Below are 20,174 nucleotides of genomic sequence, written 5' to 3'. Positions count from 1 at the left end.
AGCCCCTACTTAGATGGTCACCAGGAGGAACACGGCTTTTCATCACTTCCTATACTTGTCCTAGGGGAGACTTTTCCATTCTCACTGTTCCTTTACCAGGAGATAACCTGGAATCATTCTCTGACAGGTTTCCTCTCTGTATGATCCTTTTGAGTCTCAATTTTGAGGTAACTTGAAGGGAACTCTGAGTCAGAACTTCCATGTGCACCATTGCTGAGTATGGAGCAGGGTCTTCTACCTCTTCCTCACATCTGGTCACTTTGAGCACCAGGAGCTTAGTAACCAACAATCAGGAATAGAACTCCAGAGGGAAAACAAGAAAAACTCAGGTAATGTGGCAGCCCATACATTTCCTATTTGGATTTAGTCAGTGTTCCTCCTCCAGAGAGTATCTTCCCACAGACAGATTCCTCCTTCCCACCCCATTTATAGACATCATCTCCTCCCTTCTTACTTTGCTATTTGTCTGTTGGATCTCTTACCCTAGCCTCCCTTAATTTTTTAAACGTGGTAAGATTTCTCAAACTCTCCCTATGAAATTAAGTCTGGTGACACTTGGACTGTGTGTCCTGGTTAAGAGACTGGGAAATTCAATCTGTCTCACCTGCCAAAGTCTATTTTCAGTGGTGGGCCCATAGTATTTGACTTATGGATGCAGGGTACAGGTATAGGTATGCATAGGTGTTCAGGGGATACTAGGTGTCCAGTTTGGCTGCAACAGAGATTTTGTAAAAGGGAATAGGTGGAAATAAATTTGGAGAAGAGAAAGGGCTCAGATTTTAGAGAGTCTTAAATGACAAGCTAAGAAGTGGACATGATTTTCCCTTGAGATGGTTTCTAAAAATTTCAATGCCGAGATGAAGCACTTGAATTACACAGGGGAGAAAGACATAAAGAATGGTAGGAAAAATCAGTGAAAAATGTGGACCGAGAATACAGTTTTTTAAAGAGGAGAATAAAGAACAAAGAATTCCTGTTGGGTTTAGAGAAGTCTCTTAGGGTCTTCAGCTAATAAATATTTTTCTAATGGTTAATACAATTCTTATGAAATTGGTGATAGGTTCATCACGGTGAGCCTCAGAACTCTCTAGTCCAGAGTAGAGCAGCCCAGACTTGCCACTTCGGATAGCAGTTATTTTAGCTTCCATAGCTCATAACAGGTACTTCCCTTATTCTATCTGCCCTTGCCCCTCAAATACAAACACCAACAATTTTTAAAATAAAGTCTGTCTTGCCTGTAATACTCACTTGTTAAAACCTTCAGGCTGGTTCCTGCCCCAAAGACATATTTGTAGTTTCCTGAGGTAGTCACAGTGCTATCTATATGTCTCTACATAAACCAACGTAAGGTTGCCATTTCTTGGAGTAACTCTACTATCAGTTAGTAGGACATTACACGCACTTTCCCCATTAGAAGGTCATGACCCCATGCTTTTCTAAAAGGAATTTATTTGGGATAATATCTCAGTCCATACCGAAAGTCTTCACTGCTTCTAATGGGTCTGAGTTTATAAAACTTCTGCAATCATACTATCTTTATCTTAAGTGTGTTTATTAAGTAAATAGGGTGATTTTTTTTTTTAGGGTGATTTAACAAGCATTTTTTTTTTTTTTATATCAGGATTTAAACGTGTAAATGATTGTTGAACCTTTAGGAAGCCAGGCTGTTATTCCATTAATGTTTGTACTTAACAAAAAAAAATTTTTTAATTTATTTTTGTTGTTGTTGAGAATATACACACCAGAACATACACCTGATATTGCTACTTCTTAAAACAGGTTTGAGATGCCTCTTCGAGAGCCAATTTACAAGCCATACAAACAAACCAATGACATTATTTTACAGCCACACCTCAGTAACTTGTTTGAGTCCTTCTTTCATAAGTCTCAGCTCTGACAGGCTTTTGATCCTTAACAAAAGTGAAATCCACCTTCAAAAGATGTCAGCATCATGGATGCCATAAAAAGAATGTGCTGTGGTCTTTGAGGGCAGTTTCCAAGGAGCAGGTTAGCAATGGAGAAGTGTGGTGGACTAAACTGCATACCACTTCAAGCTGAGTGGGTTAACTGGACCACTCATTTGAATGTATAAACTCTTATCTGTTAACAAATCAGCCCCATTACCTTATTGCCACACCTTGTTCAGGCACAGAGGACAGGTGATGAAACACTACATAGATATGTGAGGGCAGGCATTTCTGCAAATAGTCCGCTCGCGTTTTCTAACAGAAAAAACAAAAACACTGAGCTCTGCAAGTGTGGAAATCACCTGTAAATTCTCAATATTGCTTTCTATAATCCATCTCTATTACCCTGTGTCCGACAGCTTCACAACTCAGATAAACATTCTGCTTTATCACAGATAATCCAGGAGAGGCGGGGAGGCTTCCAAGGTACTGTGATTCTCTGCTTTTCCCAGAGCCTGCTCAGCCGGCCTGGGAAAAGGGGTGAAGCCGAGTGGGGAATGACTTTGTCCCTGAGGTGAGGAAGGTGGCTGTCCAAAGGGAAACAAGCCTACTGATACACCCCATCAAGGGCTGTCCTATCTCCAGAGAAAGTTCTACTGCTCTGCTATTCTCTCAGAAAAAGAAAGCTTGAGAAGCTTGTAACTTTGGCTGCCCTCCCCTCACCGGAGTCCTTAGTCCACTAGCTGGATTTTTCAGTCCCACCAGACGACAGGGGCATAAACTCACTGGGCCCTCATCACTTATCTGTTAAGGACATGCTTCCTTGGCTACAACACTGCTGCTCTGGTAGCCTTCCTTTCACTGGTTTGTTTCTGCCTCTATCACAAAGCTTTTCTTCCTCTTATCTCTGCTTCTTTCCCAGAGCCACAAAGTGCTTTGTGGACCTCTGAGAAACACTGACTGCAGTATTAGTACAATTTATCAAACTGCCTGTAGGCCTGATAACCAAATCCAGCCTCCAGGGAAACATGTATTCCATATCTTGCTCACACATCCAACAGCGTTAACAACTGCGCGCCAAACGAAGCAATTAAATTCAGCTGTGTTTCAACAGGTCCCATTGGGTTTCTTTCCAGAAAAGATAATTAGTTAACCCCAAGAACTCACCGGGTGTGACCATCAGTGAGGTGCCTTTGCCAAAGAGGAGTGCATACCCGGTGTTTCAGTTCCACAGTGCATTCTCCCTAAACAAAAATCCCCTGGTGGCAGCCACCCTGTCCCTGCTCCTCTGATGACCCCCATCCAAGCTGATGTCTAAAAACGCAGCCCACAACAGCCACGAGACTGGGTCATCCAGGGCTCTTGATGGTGTAATTAAAGCTTCCCTGCTATGAGACCGTTGCTGAGAAGGTCACCCCCCGCAAAGTGGGGACATGCTGTTGTGGGCAGGTGGCCCTAAGACATACCATGAAGCCCAGAGCTTTCCTGTGTCTGGCTGACAGAAGTGCTGGTCTGGGCTGAGGATAGCCAGGGGCATGGTCCAGGAGCAATTCTATCGGGTTCACGGGGAAAGGTTGGGAAGACACCACGGGGAAAGGGGTTGGTACATTTTTTTCTCACTCACTTATGGGCTGCACTTTAGTGGAATGTACTCTTCCAGTATTTAAAATGCCAGCACTTACTTGATTTAACAGAGAGTTTAGTGCCTTTTCCAAAGATCAGCTTTCCTTGGCCTCCTCCATAATTCACACAGTCATACGGGACCTTACAATAATCAGCAGGTGGGAAGGAATAGGGGGAAGACTGAGCCAGTGAGGTCACCTTCCCCTCTAGTGGAAGTCTCAACTTTGTAGCTGAGGCTGCTTGGCAGGGTTAGGGCAGTTCTCTAAAAATAACAGCTGGCTGTGCGGATAGATCTGAACTTGATCTTAAACCACCGGTTCTGCTCCTGGCACCCTGGATTCTGATGGCCTGCTCATGCCTGAGACACAGAGAGGCAAAGCAAGGTCAGGAGGACCCAGGGGGTTCAACATTGGGTCATAGAGTGGCTATCTTAAGGACCAAGAATCATACCACATTCACAGCCATACTTCTCCAAAAGAAGAAAAATAATAACAAAGACAAATGAGCTGATTGCACTCATCTTGGGTGGAAGGGTTCTTATGAGAAAAAGCTGATTTCTGTGTTGTCAGGTGTTTTTACCTTCTCTTATAGATACAGATTTTGTGTATTATCTGCTCCTTAGGGCAGTTCTACTCTGCCACATGGGGTCGCTATGAGTCAGAATCAACTCGGTGGTGCCCACCAACAACAATGGCATTTCCATATATCCAAAGCAAATGAAGAAGCCAGTGAAATTTTCTATATCTTCATTACCTAATCCTTAAGATTTTCCAGATTCATCAACTAACTGACCTCCAACCAGCTCAGGTACACAAAGAAATTAGGTGGATCAGTCCTCTTGGGAGTGGGCAGTGTCTTAATCCCACTGCAATGGGACAGAAGAGCCCCACCACTCACTCCGCTCGGCTTTTGAGATTGACCCACTCCTTTCACTTACTTGGTTTTACTGTCAGTTTTGTCCCTGCTCCAAAGCGTGGGGGGTTGTTATTGTCACAGTAATACACCCTCTAACAAAAACCTCTTAGGGAAAACTTGCAGCCAGGCAGTGGTATGGCTGGGACAAGGGGGGAGAGGCACTGATAATACCACACTACACAACAGTTCCATTTGCATTTTCCTGCATGAATGGGGTCATTTTGTCATGTTTCTAGGCTATAAAAGTGGACATTTGCCAGTGTACTGAGCATGGCTAATCTAGACCCCAAACTAGCACTCTGAGACATATAATCATCTTTTAAATAGGTCCCTGAACAGTGTACAAACCAATGCCACAAACAAATCATGCTCAAACACACTGTTTGTCTTCAGGGACCACTATGTTTGAGGTACTGCCTGGTGGCAAGCTCCAGAACTTCTGTAATTTGCATCTTAATTATGGGTTCAAAATGCTCAAACTACTCATCTATGTAATTTCATGTTAATTATCGTGTAGTCATTTCATAATTGGTAAATAATGAAACATAGCAGTATTTTGAGGGAAGGAGGGAGGCATTTGATTATGTTCACAGAGGGTCAAGATTTTGCTTTTTACTCCATTAAGGGTCTAGCAAAAGAATTCCTCTCAGAAGTCAAGTGTGTAGGATGTTACGTTTCCTTAGAGTCACTCTAGAACAGTCATTGAAAGGTCGTTCTCCCCCACTCCCTCCAGTTTACACATATTTCCCCTGGAAAGTTATTAGAATAAGCAGGACTCTATTCTCCAAGAGTCCTCTTCATTCTGCTGCTCAGAGTGACAAAGTCCCAATGATAAATTAATTCCCAAACCCATTGTTCCAAAGGCAACACACAGTCATTAAGACTGAAGAAGCTTGGAGCAGAGAAAAGTCTGTTTTCACAGACGGAAATGAAAACCTCAGTAATAGAAATAAAAATAATATAAATATTGATTGAATACAGTTCTCCTCAGTGAGATCATCTCCTACCAAAGGAGGGAAGGACTACAATCAGCCAGGATATTCCCCTAGTAGTCCCCCCTGCTTTAGAGGAACATACCTCTAAGGTTACCTCACAGCTCCTATTACCTACCAAGGGTGACTTGAAGTCTCGTTCCAATCCCAAAGACAAGTTTCCTGGCAGTACCAGTGGTTACACTATGAAATGCTCCATAACAGAAACCTTCTGCTTGAGTTTCCATCTGGTCTACATCCTCTACTCCCTTACTCTAAGGTCTCCCAAGACGTCTTCCAAGATGAGCATGCTGGGCCAGCCCTCAAGGATCCATTCCCATTTCTCAAACTCTGCAGTATTAACCCCTCCAGGGCGGCTGGGCCCTGGACAAATACTTCCTTGACTAACACTACCTGCTAGCTGCCCTTTTTGACCTCAGTTGATCATGGGGTGCTGGCTAGTTGATTAAGGCTGAGGAGTTGTCAAGTTCACTCTGAAGAAATTGGGAATCGAGCTCTTTGTCCTTTCCCTTTTTGGGTTTATGTTAACAGATCCTCTTGTCAGACTTGATGAGTGATGGGGCTGAGAAATCAAATGATTAATAGCTATTCCAATTTAAGGCAGAAAAGAGGGCATGAAGACAAAAAAGGAGAAACAACCAAATCTCTGTCTATACTGCCGTTGCCACAACTCCTACGGACACGACTGCAAAGATAGCCTGTGTGTGTTCATGCCGCAACCCTACATTTGAATCCTTTGTCTGCTGGAGCTCAGAGTTCCCCAAATGGCCTTGTAGTCAAATAAAGCTAAAAAGGGCAGCTTTGAAGGGTCCTCCAAAGCACAGACTGCATCACCTTCCTTATTAACAGGCTCAAACCCCTCGATGTGCCTAGGATTGTGGCAATGAAGCCAGTGGTACCGGAAGCTCACGATCAGGGTTTGGAAATGTCCCCATAGGGACTGCATTTAGACTCCCATGTTCCAGGTCGAAGTACTTACAGGGCTGGATGATCAGCTGGGTTCCTTTCCCAAAGGTAAGTTTGTAGGAACTTCCTCCTGAATTCACACCCCGAGTCTCCCCTTTACATAAACTCTCTGCCACACACCCATGTCCCAAGCCTCTGAGAGCCTTTACGGCCACTCTGAAGCCCACGAACACCAGGCCTTTAGCCCTGACTCGTGCTGCTGGTCATCCTCCCCCTCAACCCCCAGTGGCTGGCATAAGCTTGAACCACACAAAAACAAGGAGAAGGAGCCCGCAGATGAGGATGGGGAGTACCATGACACAGCTTCCAACCACATCGATGTCAAATTTTTCATGAGAGCATGCATGGTCCCAAAACTCTCTGCCAAGTAGGAGAGGATGGTAGGACAGAGGCCCTTAGCCACAAATATTTAGAGGGGTACAAAAGATGCTGTGGTGTGTATATCAGGAATTTAAACCAGGACAACTCAAATGCCAGGCTAGAACAAATAACAGAAAAAGACATAAAGATCTCACTTTCCCCTCAGACTTACTGGGCCTAACTGCCAAACGAGTCCCGGTCCCGAAAGTCAGCTTGTCTCTGCTGTCAGTATCTCACCATTGTTAGCAGCTTTACAGAAACAGGGCAGACACCTGTCACCAGTGTCTCCTCACCAAACTGCCTGCCCAGGCTTTCTCCTGACATTGATCCAAGCAACGCCCTACAAACCAGGGAGTGTGTGTCTTTTCTTTATCCTTTGCTAAGTCACAGGCTCAGGATAAATTTCAAAGCTCAAAACTACAGACCAAGGGTTCCATTTTGTGAGCCTAGACACCCAAACAGCACGGTCCACAGAGACACTGACTTTTTTTTTTTTTCTAATTTAAATTCAAATTCAAGCTTAAAGCTGTGGGTCATACCAGTTAATTGGTAAGATTAGCTCTCTCAGAGGCAAGGCATAGAAATTTTTAAGCGAATCACATTAATGAAGTGCTGGTGTTGCACCTGAAATTTCACTTAATATTTGTTTAGAATCATACGCTTCTAAATCAGAAAGATTCCATTCCATGTGTAAGGAAACTCCAGTTGGGATTAGGGTGGGCCTGATGTGTTTTATACTTACAAGGGTTGACTCTCAAAATGGTTCCTGAGCCAAAGATGATTTTGTTTCCGTAATTCACACAGCAGCAAGCTCCTTTACAAAAACAGTACTTGGCTGTGGGTGGGTGCGGGGGGTGGGGTGAATGATTTGACCCTGGAAACAGAGGACCGGCCCACTTTCCATTTAGGATTGGCCGATACTTGGCCAAGAAGCCAAAGACATTGTAATAATTGCAGAAACTTCTAAACGCGAAAAGGTCAACTGTATATTGGAATCTGGCTTGTGTTTGCTCTTTGCTTCTTTGTCTAGGATAAGTGTTCAACCTTTCTCTAGAAGAAACAGCCCCAAAGCCTTAGTGTGTCTTTTCTTTTAGGATTTTCTAGCCCTCTAGCGAGAATTTTCTTTCATCTCATTAATCTTTACCATAACCCTATTCCAAATAGTTCTACTCTACTGAGATGTCCTCCAGTTTCAAAACCCATAGCAACCACCAACCACTAAAAATGTCTGGAAGCACTGCCTGGAATATAAACTTGTTATAGCTGGCTTTAACATAAAACTTTCAAATATTTGGACATCTGAATTAGGTTAGAACGACTCTGGCTGTCCCCTAAAGCATTCTTATACTCAGTTGTTTGTCGTCAGTGGCACAGAGAAGAGTGGTATTTTTCTCCAGGCGTGTTAAGCTTTCGTCTGGAGACAGTGCCCTAACACTTCTGACTATTGTGGCATCTGTGGTAGGGAACAGACTGTCACAGGGTCCCCATGTCCCACAGCTCAGCTCTGCCACCGTCTCACTTGATATAACTCTGGGACCCTCTCTGAGCTCCCCATTGCTAGCTGGAGTGTGGGGAGTGCTCCTTTCCTATCTTTTTCAGAGAGAAGGCAAAAAACCAAAAGCAATTTTGATGTCTAAAGGTGCTTTATCCAGCCTAGCTGGGAGATGCTTTAAAATGTAATTTCCACTAGAAAAGTCTGAGTCATCCAAATCCTCCATCCCCATGCCTTTAATTTCTAATGCAGGGAAAAAAAAAAAAAAAACAAAGACAAAAGATCCCTCTAGGTAACTGAGTGGTTAAGACAGTTGGGAAATCCTGACTTGGAAAGGTTGCACGCCTCTAGTTCTTTCTCTTTCCATATGCTTTTCTTTCCATTTTGGGAGGCTGTCTTTGGTACAAAGTGAACATATTCAAACTTTCCATAGTTTTGAATTTCAGGTGCAAGTAATGTATTTGCCCCATGTATTGCACACTAGTGTGTATGTGTAGCATATATATATATATATATATACACACGTGCACACACACACACACTCATCAGACATACTTTTTTAACAGTCAATTCTGTGCCTTGATTCTGTAATTTACTAAATCCAGATGTGCTGCCATACTGATAAACTACATGGGGGGAAAAACAACTCTGAGTTTTCCAAGTTTAAATTTCCCCTTTGGATCAGTGCTCAGGACCCCCATTTAAAATAAGCCAGCTCTCAACACCTATCCAAACACCTTTGCCATCTGCTGAGAGTCACAACATCGGATTAGTTCTGTAAAATTATCCTGCCTGGTATTCTGCTTCCCTGCCTCTTTGGGTTTCCTGGTTTGCTTGTCCCTTTGATACCCCAGGCTTCTACCATTTCTTCCAAACACTTGCAGTAGTCAAAGTTAAAATTATCATGAGATGCAAATGAAGATGCAGGCACTCTGTCTGATTTCTCTTCATTTGTTACATTAGCCAATGATGGCAGCAGCGAAAACAGAATCGTGAATCATATTTTCTAGTTTGGAATTAAATATTCAAGACTGGAATTCCCTCAGAAAACTCAGATATTTGGCTGCCAACCATCTCAATCAGCTATGAAAAAGGAGAGATAGAAATTCTACTGTCTAAGCCTGGATGGTCTAGTAGGACCTCCAGAACCTTATACAGGTGACCTGAAAATGAGAGCATGGCTGATTTCCTGACCGATGATGAGGTACTTACGGGGTGTAATGGTGAGTTTGGTCCCAGTCCCGAAGATTAATTTGTTTCCTCCAGAGTTAGACACACAATGTTCTAAGTCTTTACAAAAACCATTGCCCCAAACTCTAAGCAAGTCATCACAGTGTCAGTCCCTCCCCCCCATCCTTTATGACCTCTCTTTCTCCTTCCAATGCTTCCACAACATCAAAGCCACCAGTGACTCTTTTGTACCGTTCCCTGCTGGAACAACTGAGAAAAACTGAGATGAAAGGCTATAACTAGGAGAGGTTTGCCCTGTGTGGTCTGTTTTGATTTTTCTGCTAATTTTCTCTTTAGGGAGAAGACCAGAAACTCTCTTTCTTTCTCCAGGTGGTGTCACTGAGTCTCCCTGAGGTCTAAACACAGGGAGGAGTCTGGACACCCCTGCCGTCTTTCTTATCCTTTTCACTATCCCATATTTCAGTTTTTCTCTGAGGTTGCCTCATTCCCCTTCTCTAGCCTTCTGGTCCACTTTCTCTCAGTTGAGCGCTGTCCTTACATTCTCTGCTCCTGAGACCTGTGCTCCGAAGGGCTAACCTTCTCTGGTCAGTGCAGATGTAGGGGAGAACTGGAGGGGGAGACCATCGCTGCAAATGATGCTTGCCCACCCCATTCCCCCAGGAATTTTCAGGCAGGGAAATAAAGACCTATCATGGCATAGATCATCTTGGAGGGGAGGGAGTGCTCTTTGCTACATGCCAGATAAAGTTACGCCTGGCAGCAGAGAAACAGAGTAGCAGATTTTGAATGGTTCTTTCTGGAGTTTAGAGGGTTTGCTCAACACAATGGTGATGGAAAATTTTCTTTTGACTTACTTGGAACGACTGTCAAACTTGTCCCTGTCCCAAAATAGAGCTTCTGGTTACCAGTGTTCCACAGTGATAGGAAGCTCAACAAAAACCAGACGGAAGAGAGAGCCAGAGCTGACACCTGGGGCCCCACGTGGCTGACAGGCAGGCAGGCAAGCAGGCAGGCAGGCAGGCTGGCAGGCAGGCAGGCTGGCTGGCAGGCGGGCAGGCAGGCAGGCAGGCTGGCAGGCAGACAGGCAGGCAAGGAGGCAGGCAGGCAGGCAGGCTGGCTGGCAGGCGGGCAAGCAGGCAGGCAGGCTGGCAGCAGGCTACCTTGCCCCCCCCCGCCCCCGCAGGCACAGAAGCAAAGGCTTTATTGGGAAGGAGCTTCAGAGCTTGGAGCAGCTGCGACCACATGTGCGGCTGGAGGGACATTCCTCCAGAGAGGGGATTAAAGCAATGGCTAATGTGCATTTTGTGCTGCTAGCTACCTAATTAAAGGTGTAGGCCCATTTGTTTTATGTTTGGGCATTTAAGAGATTCTTTTTTCTTTTAAACTTTCATTTCTCTCTTGACAATCGTATGGTTCTGAAATGCATTTTAATTAGGACTCCTTATTACATCTTTTGACTCTGGGAAGGATTTTATTTCTCTGTGAAATTTCTGGAACAATTGGCTTTCCCTTGTTTAACGCAGTACGAGGCGCTGATCACCTTACTCCTTGCCAGTCTGCCTCATGTTCCCTAACATTTCCATCAGGCAGTATCCACTGCCAACTTCCCCCCCCACCCCCCAGGTGCCATGAGAATGTGTGGCTAGAACACAGCTTGGTGACTTGTTTTACAAATTGCCGCTTTTGAGTCCCAAGCTCTCTGTGCTACCTTTTAAGGACTAAACCTCCATTTGCCATTCTTTGACTGTTTCTTTTTTTCTGGTCACAGTTAATATGCCTGCCATTCCCTCAGCTTTGTGTCCTCTGCCATCATGCCACTTGCTCAGCTATTGAAGCCCCATGGGTGTGAAGATCAGCCCTGTTGGGCTCCGCAGGGACAGTCAGGGGGAGACTTACTTGGAATGACTGAGAAGCTTGTCCCCTGCCCAAATGTCAGCTTGTCTAGGAGACTCCTGCACAGCCACCCAGCCCTTTTCAATAAATGACAGCTGGCTCCTAAAGATGTTAAATCCCAGTCTTTCTCGATGCCACTTCAAAGGCATCTCAGATACTGTTCAGCGTTGCCTATGGGCTCAGGGAGTGTGGGTCCACATTCGATCAAATTCTGATGGGGATGACAGAGCACTAGCTAGGAATATGAGATCCTCCACCTTGGTATCATTAGAATTTCCGACATGCTACGGGTTTAAAAAGCACCACTGAGTTCCCTGGTCTCCTCCTCCCTTCTCCATGACTCCCCCATCCACGTGACATCCCAGACTGCATCTTATTTCCATCTTCAAGCCCTAGCTCTGTGACACCCGGTCCTTAGCCACCACTGATCTGCCTCCTTTGAGACAGCACAGGTTCACCAGCACGCCGTGATTAAAGGATTGGAAATGCCAGCCTCTCAGAGGCTGAGATCTGGGCTCTCTGCTCCTTATCTCTGGTCAATATGTTGTTCTCATTTGTCTGGTTAATGAAGAGCTGACCTTTCTAAGTGGATGCGTTTTGCTGAAATGACAACTGCCAGAGAGCTAACAACAAAAGCTACACTCTGACAGCCATTTCGGCCTTTCAGACCCCTTTGGCATATTTCAATCAAACGGATCCCAGGCTCAAATGTCAACCTCTCAGTGTTGGCCCCCGCATACCAGGCTCGAAGAAAGTCAACAAAAATTGGGTGATATTGGTCCAACCTTCTGCCTGCTCATTAGAAAGATGTCTCATCAGAATGAGGCATCTCACACAGCCAGGACAATCATACCAATCCACGATTCAGCCTTAGAGCAGCGCCAGCACATTCTAGCTCCACACCCACCCGGTGTGAATTGATGCTACTGCCCAGTAGAGCAGCTACAGGCAGCGATGTCACACAGCCTCCTCCACACACATAAGACAGGGACTGTGCTCTCTGCCTGATCCACTACTCCTGCTCAAAAACATCTCCTGAAATATGGGGCTGGACTCCGTCCCTTTGGCATGAGATGACACTCTGTCCTTAACTGAGATCCTGGGAAAACAGGGTGACTGGCGCTAATAATCAGAGTGATGACACCCTTCTCTATGACACCTATGTCCCCGTCTCGGTCTTACCAAGCTGCAGTGAAAGACATACCAGTTTCCAGACCAGTTGCGATGGAGTCAATTCCAACGCATGGCAACCCCAGGTGTGTCAGAGTAGAACTGTGCTCCATGGGGTTTTCAATGGCTGTGTTTTTGGAAGTAGATCACCAGGCCTTTCTTCCGAGGTGACTCTGGGTAGACTTGAATCACCCGCCTTTTAGTTAGCAGTCCAGTGTTTTCACCATTTACACCAAGGCCCAAAACCAAACCAGTTGCCATCGAGTCAATCTGGACTTATGGTGACCCCATGTATGCAGAGTACAACTGTGCTCCATAGGCTTTTCAAGGCTATGGCCTTTCAGAGTTGGATCTCCAGGCCTGTCTCCTGAGGTGTCTCTGGGAGGGGTTGAACCTCCAGCCTTTTGGTTAGTAGCTGAGCATTTAACATGTGCACCACCTAGGGACTCCACCCTTTACACCAGTCCTGCCTTTTTACTCTTTCTCCTTTCTCTCCCCTTCCTTTCGTTTATTACTTCTGAGCTTTCACAGGGCTCCAGACTCTCCTCAATTCATTTCCATTTGACTCCATTAGAAGCCCTGCAAGAAGGAAAGAGCCAAAAGGCCTAAAATGGGGAAGGGAGCAAAAATACAGGTGGGACACTGTGAGTTTGGCTCTTTCCACCTTGCTTGGCTTCACGGTCAATCCCGTCACCTTTCCAAATATCAACTGCTCATAGCTGTCATGCATCTCCTGCTGCAGCAAGCTGTACGATGGCTGAGAGAAGGGACTTTATGAATCTTAAAAAAGAGGCAGAGCTTCTCTCTCTTCTTGGCGGGGTTCAGCAGCAGATACACCAAAGCCAAGTCTTCCTATCTGCTCTAATTATCAGCAAGGATAAAAGTCACCACAAGGAGAAAGGTATTAAGCCTTGTATTTGAAACTCTTTGGCATTAATTGTCATCCCTTGCCTGGTGGTTTCCGTGATGGGGACTAGACACAGTGGATGCTTATTTCTCATCCTTTCTCTCTCTCTCTCTCACTCTCTAGTTTTGCAACCATAGAAGCAATAGGAGACATGCCAGAAACAGAGAGATTTGAAATAAGACCCCAGATCCCCATTCAGTTTTCTTTTTTGTTCCCCCTTCACGTTCATTTTCAATCCATTCTGAATGGAATATCACATACCTATGCAAATCCTGCTCTCAATTATTTCTCTCCACCGTGGATGAGACAAAGAGAAATGGCCTCCACTGTACCAAGAAGAATTTAGGATTGATAGAAGGAAGAGCTAGCCACAGGGAAAGGTACTAAACATTAGAACAGTATTCAGGGGAGTTGGTTGGAAAAAGTGACCCTCCAGAAGGCTCTGAAAGCGACAAGGATTCTTTTCTATTTTTCCAGGGGCAGGGTGAGCTTTGCACAACAGGAGGGGTATAGACCTAAGGACTCAAGGTCCAAAAGGGATTCTATGAATATTGAGATTAAAGAAGAGGAAGGACCTTGAAGTCCACTAGTTAATTTCAAGCAAGATCTGGCTCCCAGACAACACATGTTTCTCTCAGACCTGACACCTGCATTGAAATTCCAGGATTTCCAGTCTGCTGCTGCATCCTGTTACACTTACTTGGGTGGACAGTCAAGATGGTCCCTTGTCCAAATGTCAGCTTTCCATAGTCAGAACCACCAGTGTGAGCACTGTAATGGAGGCCTTTACAAGAACCCTGGGGGATCTCTGAGGTACAAATAGCTTCCTCTTCTAACTCTGGGTAGAAGAAGCTCCCCAATGTAGCCTGGATCTGAGGCTGAGCTTCTTCCTGCCAAATGCCAGAGGCCCATGTCCATGCATGGTCCTGTGCACTGACCTGCTGCATCCCACCCGGGGCCCTGTCCCTTCTCTCCCCATTTCCTCTGGTTTCTGTCCTGAGGTTACCGATTTTTCATGCTCAGCATCTCTCTTTGTAAAGGTCTAATTTCCATTTTATAGCATCATTTTTAGGCCATCTTTCTGATCAGTTTTCAAGACATGTCCTCTCCTCCCCTCAAGGTGTCACACATTTCTGATGACAATAAATTAATTATAAGGAGAGAGGAGGAGAATGTTCAGCTTTTTGGAGGCTGACTAGAATTGGATGAGGTCTAGGCTCTAGAGCATCAAATGTTATCTCTGAGCTTCCCTTTATGCCCTAACATAAGCAATGAAAACTATGGGCACATTTAACTGATCCTTCACACACATGGATTTTCTGTCCATCTTGAACTTGGTGGAACGTTAGTACTGTCTCACAGAAAGTTTCCATCTGAGCCTTGTGATGGTAACTAACTGTCCCCAATTGCCTAGGACTATTCTGGCTTTAGCAATGAAGGGCCCCAGTCCTGGAAGTTCCCTCAACCCCAGACAAACTGGGATAGTTGGTCATACTAAGTCTTACCCAAGCTGCCCCAATATCACAGAGCAGTTTAGACCACAGAAGTAGAGACAAGGGAGGTCTGTACTAGAGACAGGCTCTTTCATCTCATGACCAAACAAAGCTTCCATTCTGACAGTCACAGCCATAGGAAGCCTGCAGAGTCTCCTTGGCTGAGACTAGCGGAGGCCACAAAAGGTGTAAAGAACAAGATTCAGGCAGTCTCATTACATAGCACAACGGTGATCAAACTCTATCCCCAAAGAAGATGAAAAGCAAATATTTTAGCTCTTTGATTGCATTCAACTTTTAAACTCTTTAACTTTTAAATCTTACACTGTTTTGACTGAATTTGTGCTAGCCGCTCTAGTTATTTCTTCAAAAGCAAGCACTAATTAGCAAAGGGTCAGAGCTTTAGCTTGCTTATCTTCACGAAAACGGTGAGAAGAAATGCTATTATGTAGCTAAGAAGTGTCCATCTGCTTTAAGGACAGTACTCAGGGATTCAAACAACGTTCCCATCTCTGCCCTATTTCAGAGCATTCACTGTCTAAAGAGCTCTCCCCCCATCCCACCCCTTGTAGACTCCATGACCCCAGGACATAACCAAAATCAGATGCCTGCGTGCAGTTGAAGCCCTTACACAGACGGACACTCAAGTGTTGCTTGGCATTGACCTCTGTGCTCTGCTGACTGAAGGAAGATAGAATCTAATCACAAGTCCTTTGGACTCCAGCCTTGCCTCGTAGCCCCTGCCTGGACAATCCGGTGTACAATTGCTGTCTAGGGCCCTGGAAGGATTCTTGTCCTGCAGAAATATTTTATTTGAATCCTTAGGCTGTCAAACTCCCTGGCCTCTCCAATATCTTAAAATGTAGGGGTTGTAGTTTTCAGTCCCCTAATAGGTCATCCAATTGCTGAGAGGGGATCCCAGCTACTCCACGCATCCTGGAAAACCCACTGCAGAGCCCTGCCCTAGTGTGTTTCCAGGGTGAGACACCAAAGATAAAACCTACTGTCTGGTCCCTAGCCTCGGTTGCTAACCCTCTGAAAAACAACGTCCTCTTGAAGTTTTATTTTGTTAAGACCTCAAAGATCGCTGAACGCATGGGATTTAACAATGTCATGTATTACTCATTGTTCCTGGGAGCTTTAACTGTTGTTGCAGACATGTGCTGATTTTGCCCCTGCTGAGCATGGCACTCCTGGGCATGGTAACTTCATGGCTAACCATGCTATGAGTCTGCCAGGCAGGGATCATCCCAGAACATTCCATGCCAGTTGCTACCAGGGCTGCATTAACTCCTGCAGTGCTGCATGCCCTCTCTCACTTAATCATTTGCACCCCCTGAACCTGTCTTTTCAAGAGCTTTGTCTGGTCTGTGTTTTCCAACATGCCACTCCTAATCACAGAAAGCAGACCTGAATAAATAATATGGGGGCTGCCTGCCTTTACTCAGCATCCAGGACACTTAGCTTAGGTCAAAAGGAGACTGATGCCCTTCAACAGGTTTTGTCCATTTCCATTTTGCCTGAATTTTATAAGACTTTGGTCTTCCCCAGAAACAGTTTCTCAGTATCACTCCCAGAAGCCCACCGGAAGTTTAGCCTTTGAAGAATTGCCGATAGCAACCACAGTTCCTTATTTTTATGTATAGCATTGTTAACTTTTCCAAGGGTTCACACACACAATATTACCATTTGGAAGGGCAGGTATATATCTGAAGGAGAGAGTGTACTGCTTTATTCTCACAACTCAGAAGACAAATGAAGGTTTTCCCCTCTCCTCAGCTGAACTAAGTAAAACAGGGGCTGAATCGATGATTTTGGTAGAAAGAAAAAAAAAGAGGGAAAAAGTAGGGTTAAATGTTCTGCCTAAGTTAACCAGACAGCTCCACCTACGGAGACCTCAACTACTGGACTGGAGACTGGGAACACTTCCTCTAAGAGAAATAAAGTGAAGGTAAAAAAAAGAAAAATCTGTCTGTAGAATTTCCCTGCATTGGTTAACTAAATCGCAAATCGCAGGGTACCATTATTTCAAAAGATAAATTTAGGGGGAGTCTTAATATCGACGTCAGAAAGATTTATATTTGCTCTGTTGAATTTGCATAGTCATAATATGCCAATTTCTTCTCTATCTTTTTGGCAAACATTTCCTGGCTTTAGCTGAATCCCTTAGGATCCTACGTTCAATTTGTCTCCCTGTCTCCCTGTACCAATAATCTTGTTTAAGATGGATGTTTTGGATTGAGGGTAATTTAGTCTTTGTACCAATGGAGTTCTAATCCCCCTGAAGGGGACCATATCCTCCACAAACAAACATCAGATTTGGAAGTTTTGCTGGAATGATTGAAAGGGGGTGGGGAAGGGCAAGTAATTTAAGTCGGAAGAAGGGTTTTGACCCTCCCACTCACCACACACCCTTTAGACTTACTTGGATTCACGGTTAGGAGAGTTCCTTTCCCAAATATCAGTTTATTGTTGCTACTTCCAGTATTCTCACAACCTGAGGAGGCTTTACAAAAACAGGAACAGGACCTGCTTTGTGCAGAAGGGCCCTGGGGGGTCAAGATGGTCTTGGTCTCTCAACCCTGCACTTAACTGCAGGTTATTTGATAATAGGCTGAGAAGGTGAGAGCTGGCTGGGCTTCAGAAGGCCACCGAGCCCTGATATTTCTCTATTCTTTTTTATTGTTTTTCTTCTTTTTTATGGCTAGGCTGCCGCCTTAGCTTCAGTAATCTATTTCTTTTTCCTCTTCCCTAATTGCCTTCCCCTGGCTGGCACTCACATAGTTTCTATTTTACTGCACTTTGAGGGTAACTATTTCTCTGCTTTTTATTGAAATTGCTCACATCGACTTACTTGATTCTAGTTTACCGGAAACTGATCGCAGAAGGGGAGGAAGGCAAGAGATTTTTTAAAAGGGGCATGTTTAAAGGTGGACATTTAGGGGCTTTCCTGGTCTGCATCATTATGATGGACTAGGCAGGAGGATGTGGCCCTCAAGGAGCACTTGCAGGGCCTGGCCCAGAGAGGAAAAGGCTGTCATGAGCCACATGCAGCTTCACCCTTTCACACTTACTTGGGTTGATGGTCAGCCTGGTTCCTTGTCCAAATACCAGCTTCTGGCTAGACGTTCCTGAATTACACCGCAGCAAACAGCTTTACACAAACTGCCCTCAAGGCCCCTCTAGTGCCCCCAGGAGGATGATGCCAGAAATGCTCTTCCGCAGCCCTGACGAGGCTGTGGAGAATGGCCTGAATCTCACTAACAGGGAAGTTTAGGACGGAGCTTCTCCTTGGAGCGGCTTATTTTCTCCTTTGCAAAATCTCCTCTTGGCAGTTATAGATCAGATTGTTCAGTCTCTTTGCCAGTCAAAAATTTAACATCTTTATTTCCACTTCACAAGATGTTAACTTCCCCCACCACCTTTCCTTCAGCCTTAACAAAGCGCTCCCTAAAAACACCTGGATTACAAGAATCTTTTAAGTCAGAAAACACTAGGTCTCGTGAGTGAAGTTAAGCTGGCTTCCTCCTTGAATATGCTGGTTTGAATCCTAGAGTCTGCACGTCTGGGATCTAATCCATTGGGCTAAGACAGGAAAGGTTCAAAGGCAGCACAGAAAATCCAGGGAAAATCCTTCTTGTCCGTCACATTTATTGTATTTATTTTTGTGCTCAGCCCCTCCCTCCAACCAGGGCATTGCCAGCACTTGTCACTAACTGGGAGCCCTCCTCAAAATCAATTAGAGGAGATGCCTACCCACGTGACCTTTAGTCTTAAAACAGACATGGTTCCTTTCCCCTGATCAGGGAAATTTGATTGAAAAAAATTTCCAATTTTGCAAAGTGAAGAGGATTAGGAGAAAATCTCCCTGCATTCTCTTCCTTCCTCCCCACTGCTACTCAATAGTTTTAAAACTATTTCCAGAAACATCCCCGTTAGGGTTAGAGAAATGTGGCAAGCTTCTAATCTCCTCATTTTTTTTTTCTTGCTGTCTGATTCACTGCAGTCCTATATTTACAATCTAAATTTACATTTCATTTCCATTTGTAGGAGCTTCTAATGCACTTTTCTATTACTTCCAGAACACTATGTGTAATGATAAACTCTATTGGAATAAACCACATCACAAGGAGTTTTTAGTGATGGAGGCTGACATTTAGGCTGTAGGCAAGACAGGACTGGGACAAACATGTTATTATTACTCTTCCAGGCAAGCCCAAGATAGGGACAGGCCAGCCAGCCAAGCAACTAGGCTGGCAGGGTTGGCATGCTTATGTCTAAATAACTACCTACTGAGCATTGCTCCTTGGGATTAATTTGGGTTTTTTTTTTTTTTTTTTTAAATCTAATTCCCAAATGTTAGCTCCCATCTTTTTAGCTCTCAGAATCTCTCTGACAGGGAAAGCTTAAGGTAAATCTCATGGATGTTTTTTGAATCTTAACCAATATTCCGTCTTTGTACATATCACGAATAAAGGAACCAAAAGAAGGATGAATATAACAGCTTTGGGAGAGAATTTATGCCAGTTCTCTGGGAGAGATAAGAATTATAAATAAAATGGAACTGCATGTGCTTTTTCTGCTTATCATTTCTGATATCCAGAGGACTTTAAGTATCCAGGTCATTTTGGAGACAAAGCATCTGACCCACTTGCTCCTTGGATGCTACTTTGCCACCGGGCACACAGGTCAGCATGGTGTTTTGGACATAAAGGACTTTGAGGAAGTTGCCTGGAGCTAATATAATACCCACTAGGACATCCTGATTCTTGGCTTTCTAACGTGGAATATAATTTGGCCACAAAGGTAGAAGTTTTAGTCTGAGGTACCCGTTGGGTAGTTGATATCCTTTAGGAAGTATGAGCAAAACTTAAGCCCCAAACAGTTGTCTGGAGTGAGCTTCTGTTTTTATAGAAAATAGAAGCTCCTTCATGGAACAAAAATTAGCTACATTCAAGTTAATTGTAATTAGGTTTGCTTTGAGAATGTTGGGGCCACACAAAATATCCCTCTGGGTATTGCAAGACCAAGAGAAGGGTTGTTACTGCATTTGGATCAGGGAATCCTCTCACACTTCCAAGTTTAGTTGCCATCTTTTCGTTGAAGGGCACAGAAATGAGTGGATTATCAAAAGGGTCTCCGCTGATGCAGAAATCTCCGTCAAGGCAGGAATGAGAATGTTCCATGAGGACCCAATTAGAAGCTCAGTGTATTAGCAGAGTCCTGGGGGCATATTTCCAGAAGTTCATGATCTTTCGAACTAAT

At 44.5% G+C, this 20,174-nt stretch overlaps 1 gene segment (V, D, J or C); it reads right to left on the bottom strand.

The window, feature by feature from the left end:
• LOC100665265 (T-cell receptor alpha chain constant-like) overlaps positions 1-3,553 on the bottom strand; it is a 54,917-nt gene extending 51,364 nt beyond the window's left edge. Inside the window, 1 exon segment of the C gene segment in view lies at positions 3,075-3,553. Coding sequence covers positions 3,075-3,087 — 13 coding nt within the window.
• Positions 3,554-20,174: the final 16,621 nt, after the last annotated feature.

The sequence above is a fragment of the Loxodonta africana genome, chromosome 10 (genome assembly GCF_030014295.1).
Source record: "Loxodonta africana isolate mLoxAfr1 chromosome 10, mLoxAfr1.hap2, whole genome shotgun sequence".
Taxonomy (NCBI): Eukaryota; Metazoa; Chordata; class Mammalia; order Proboscidea; family Elephantidae; genus Loxodonta; species Loxodonta africana.
Note: the sequence above shows the minus strand (reverse complement) of the source record. Positions and strands in the feature narration are given on the sequence as shown.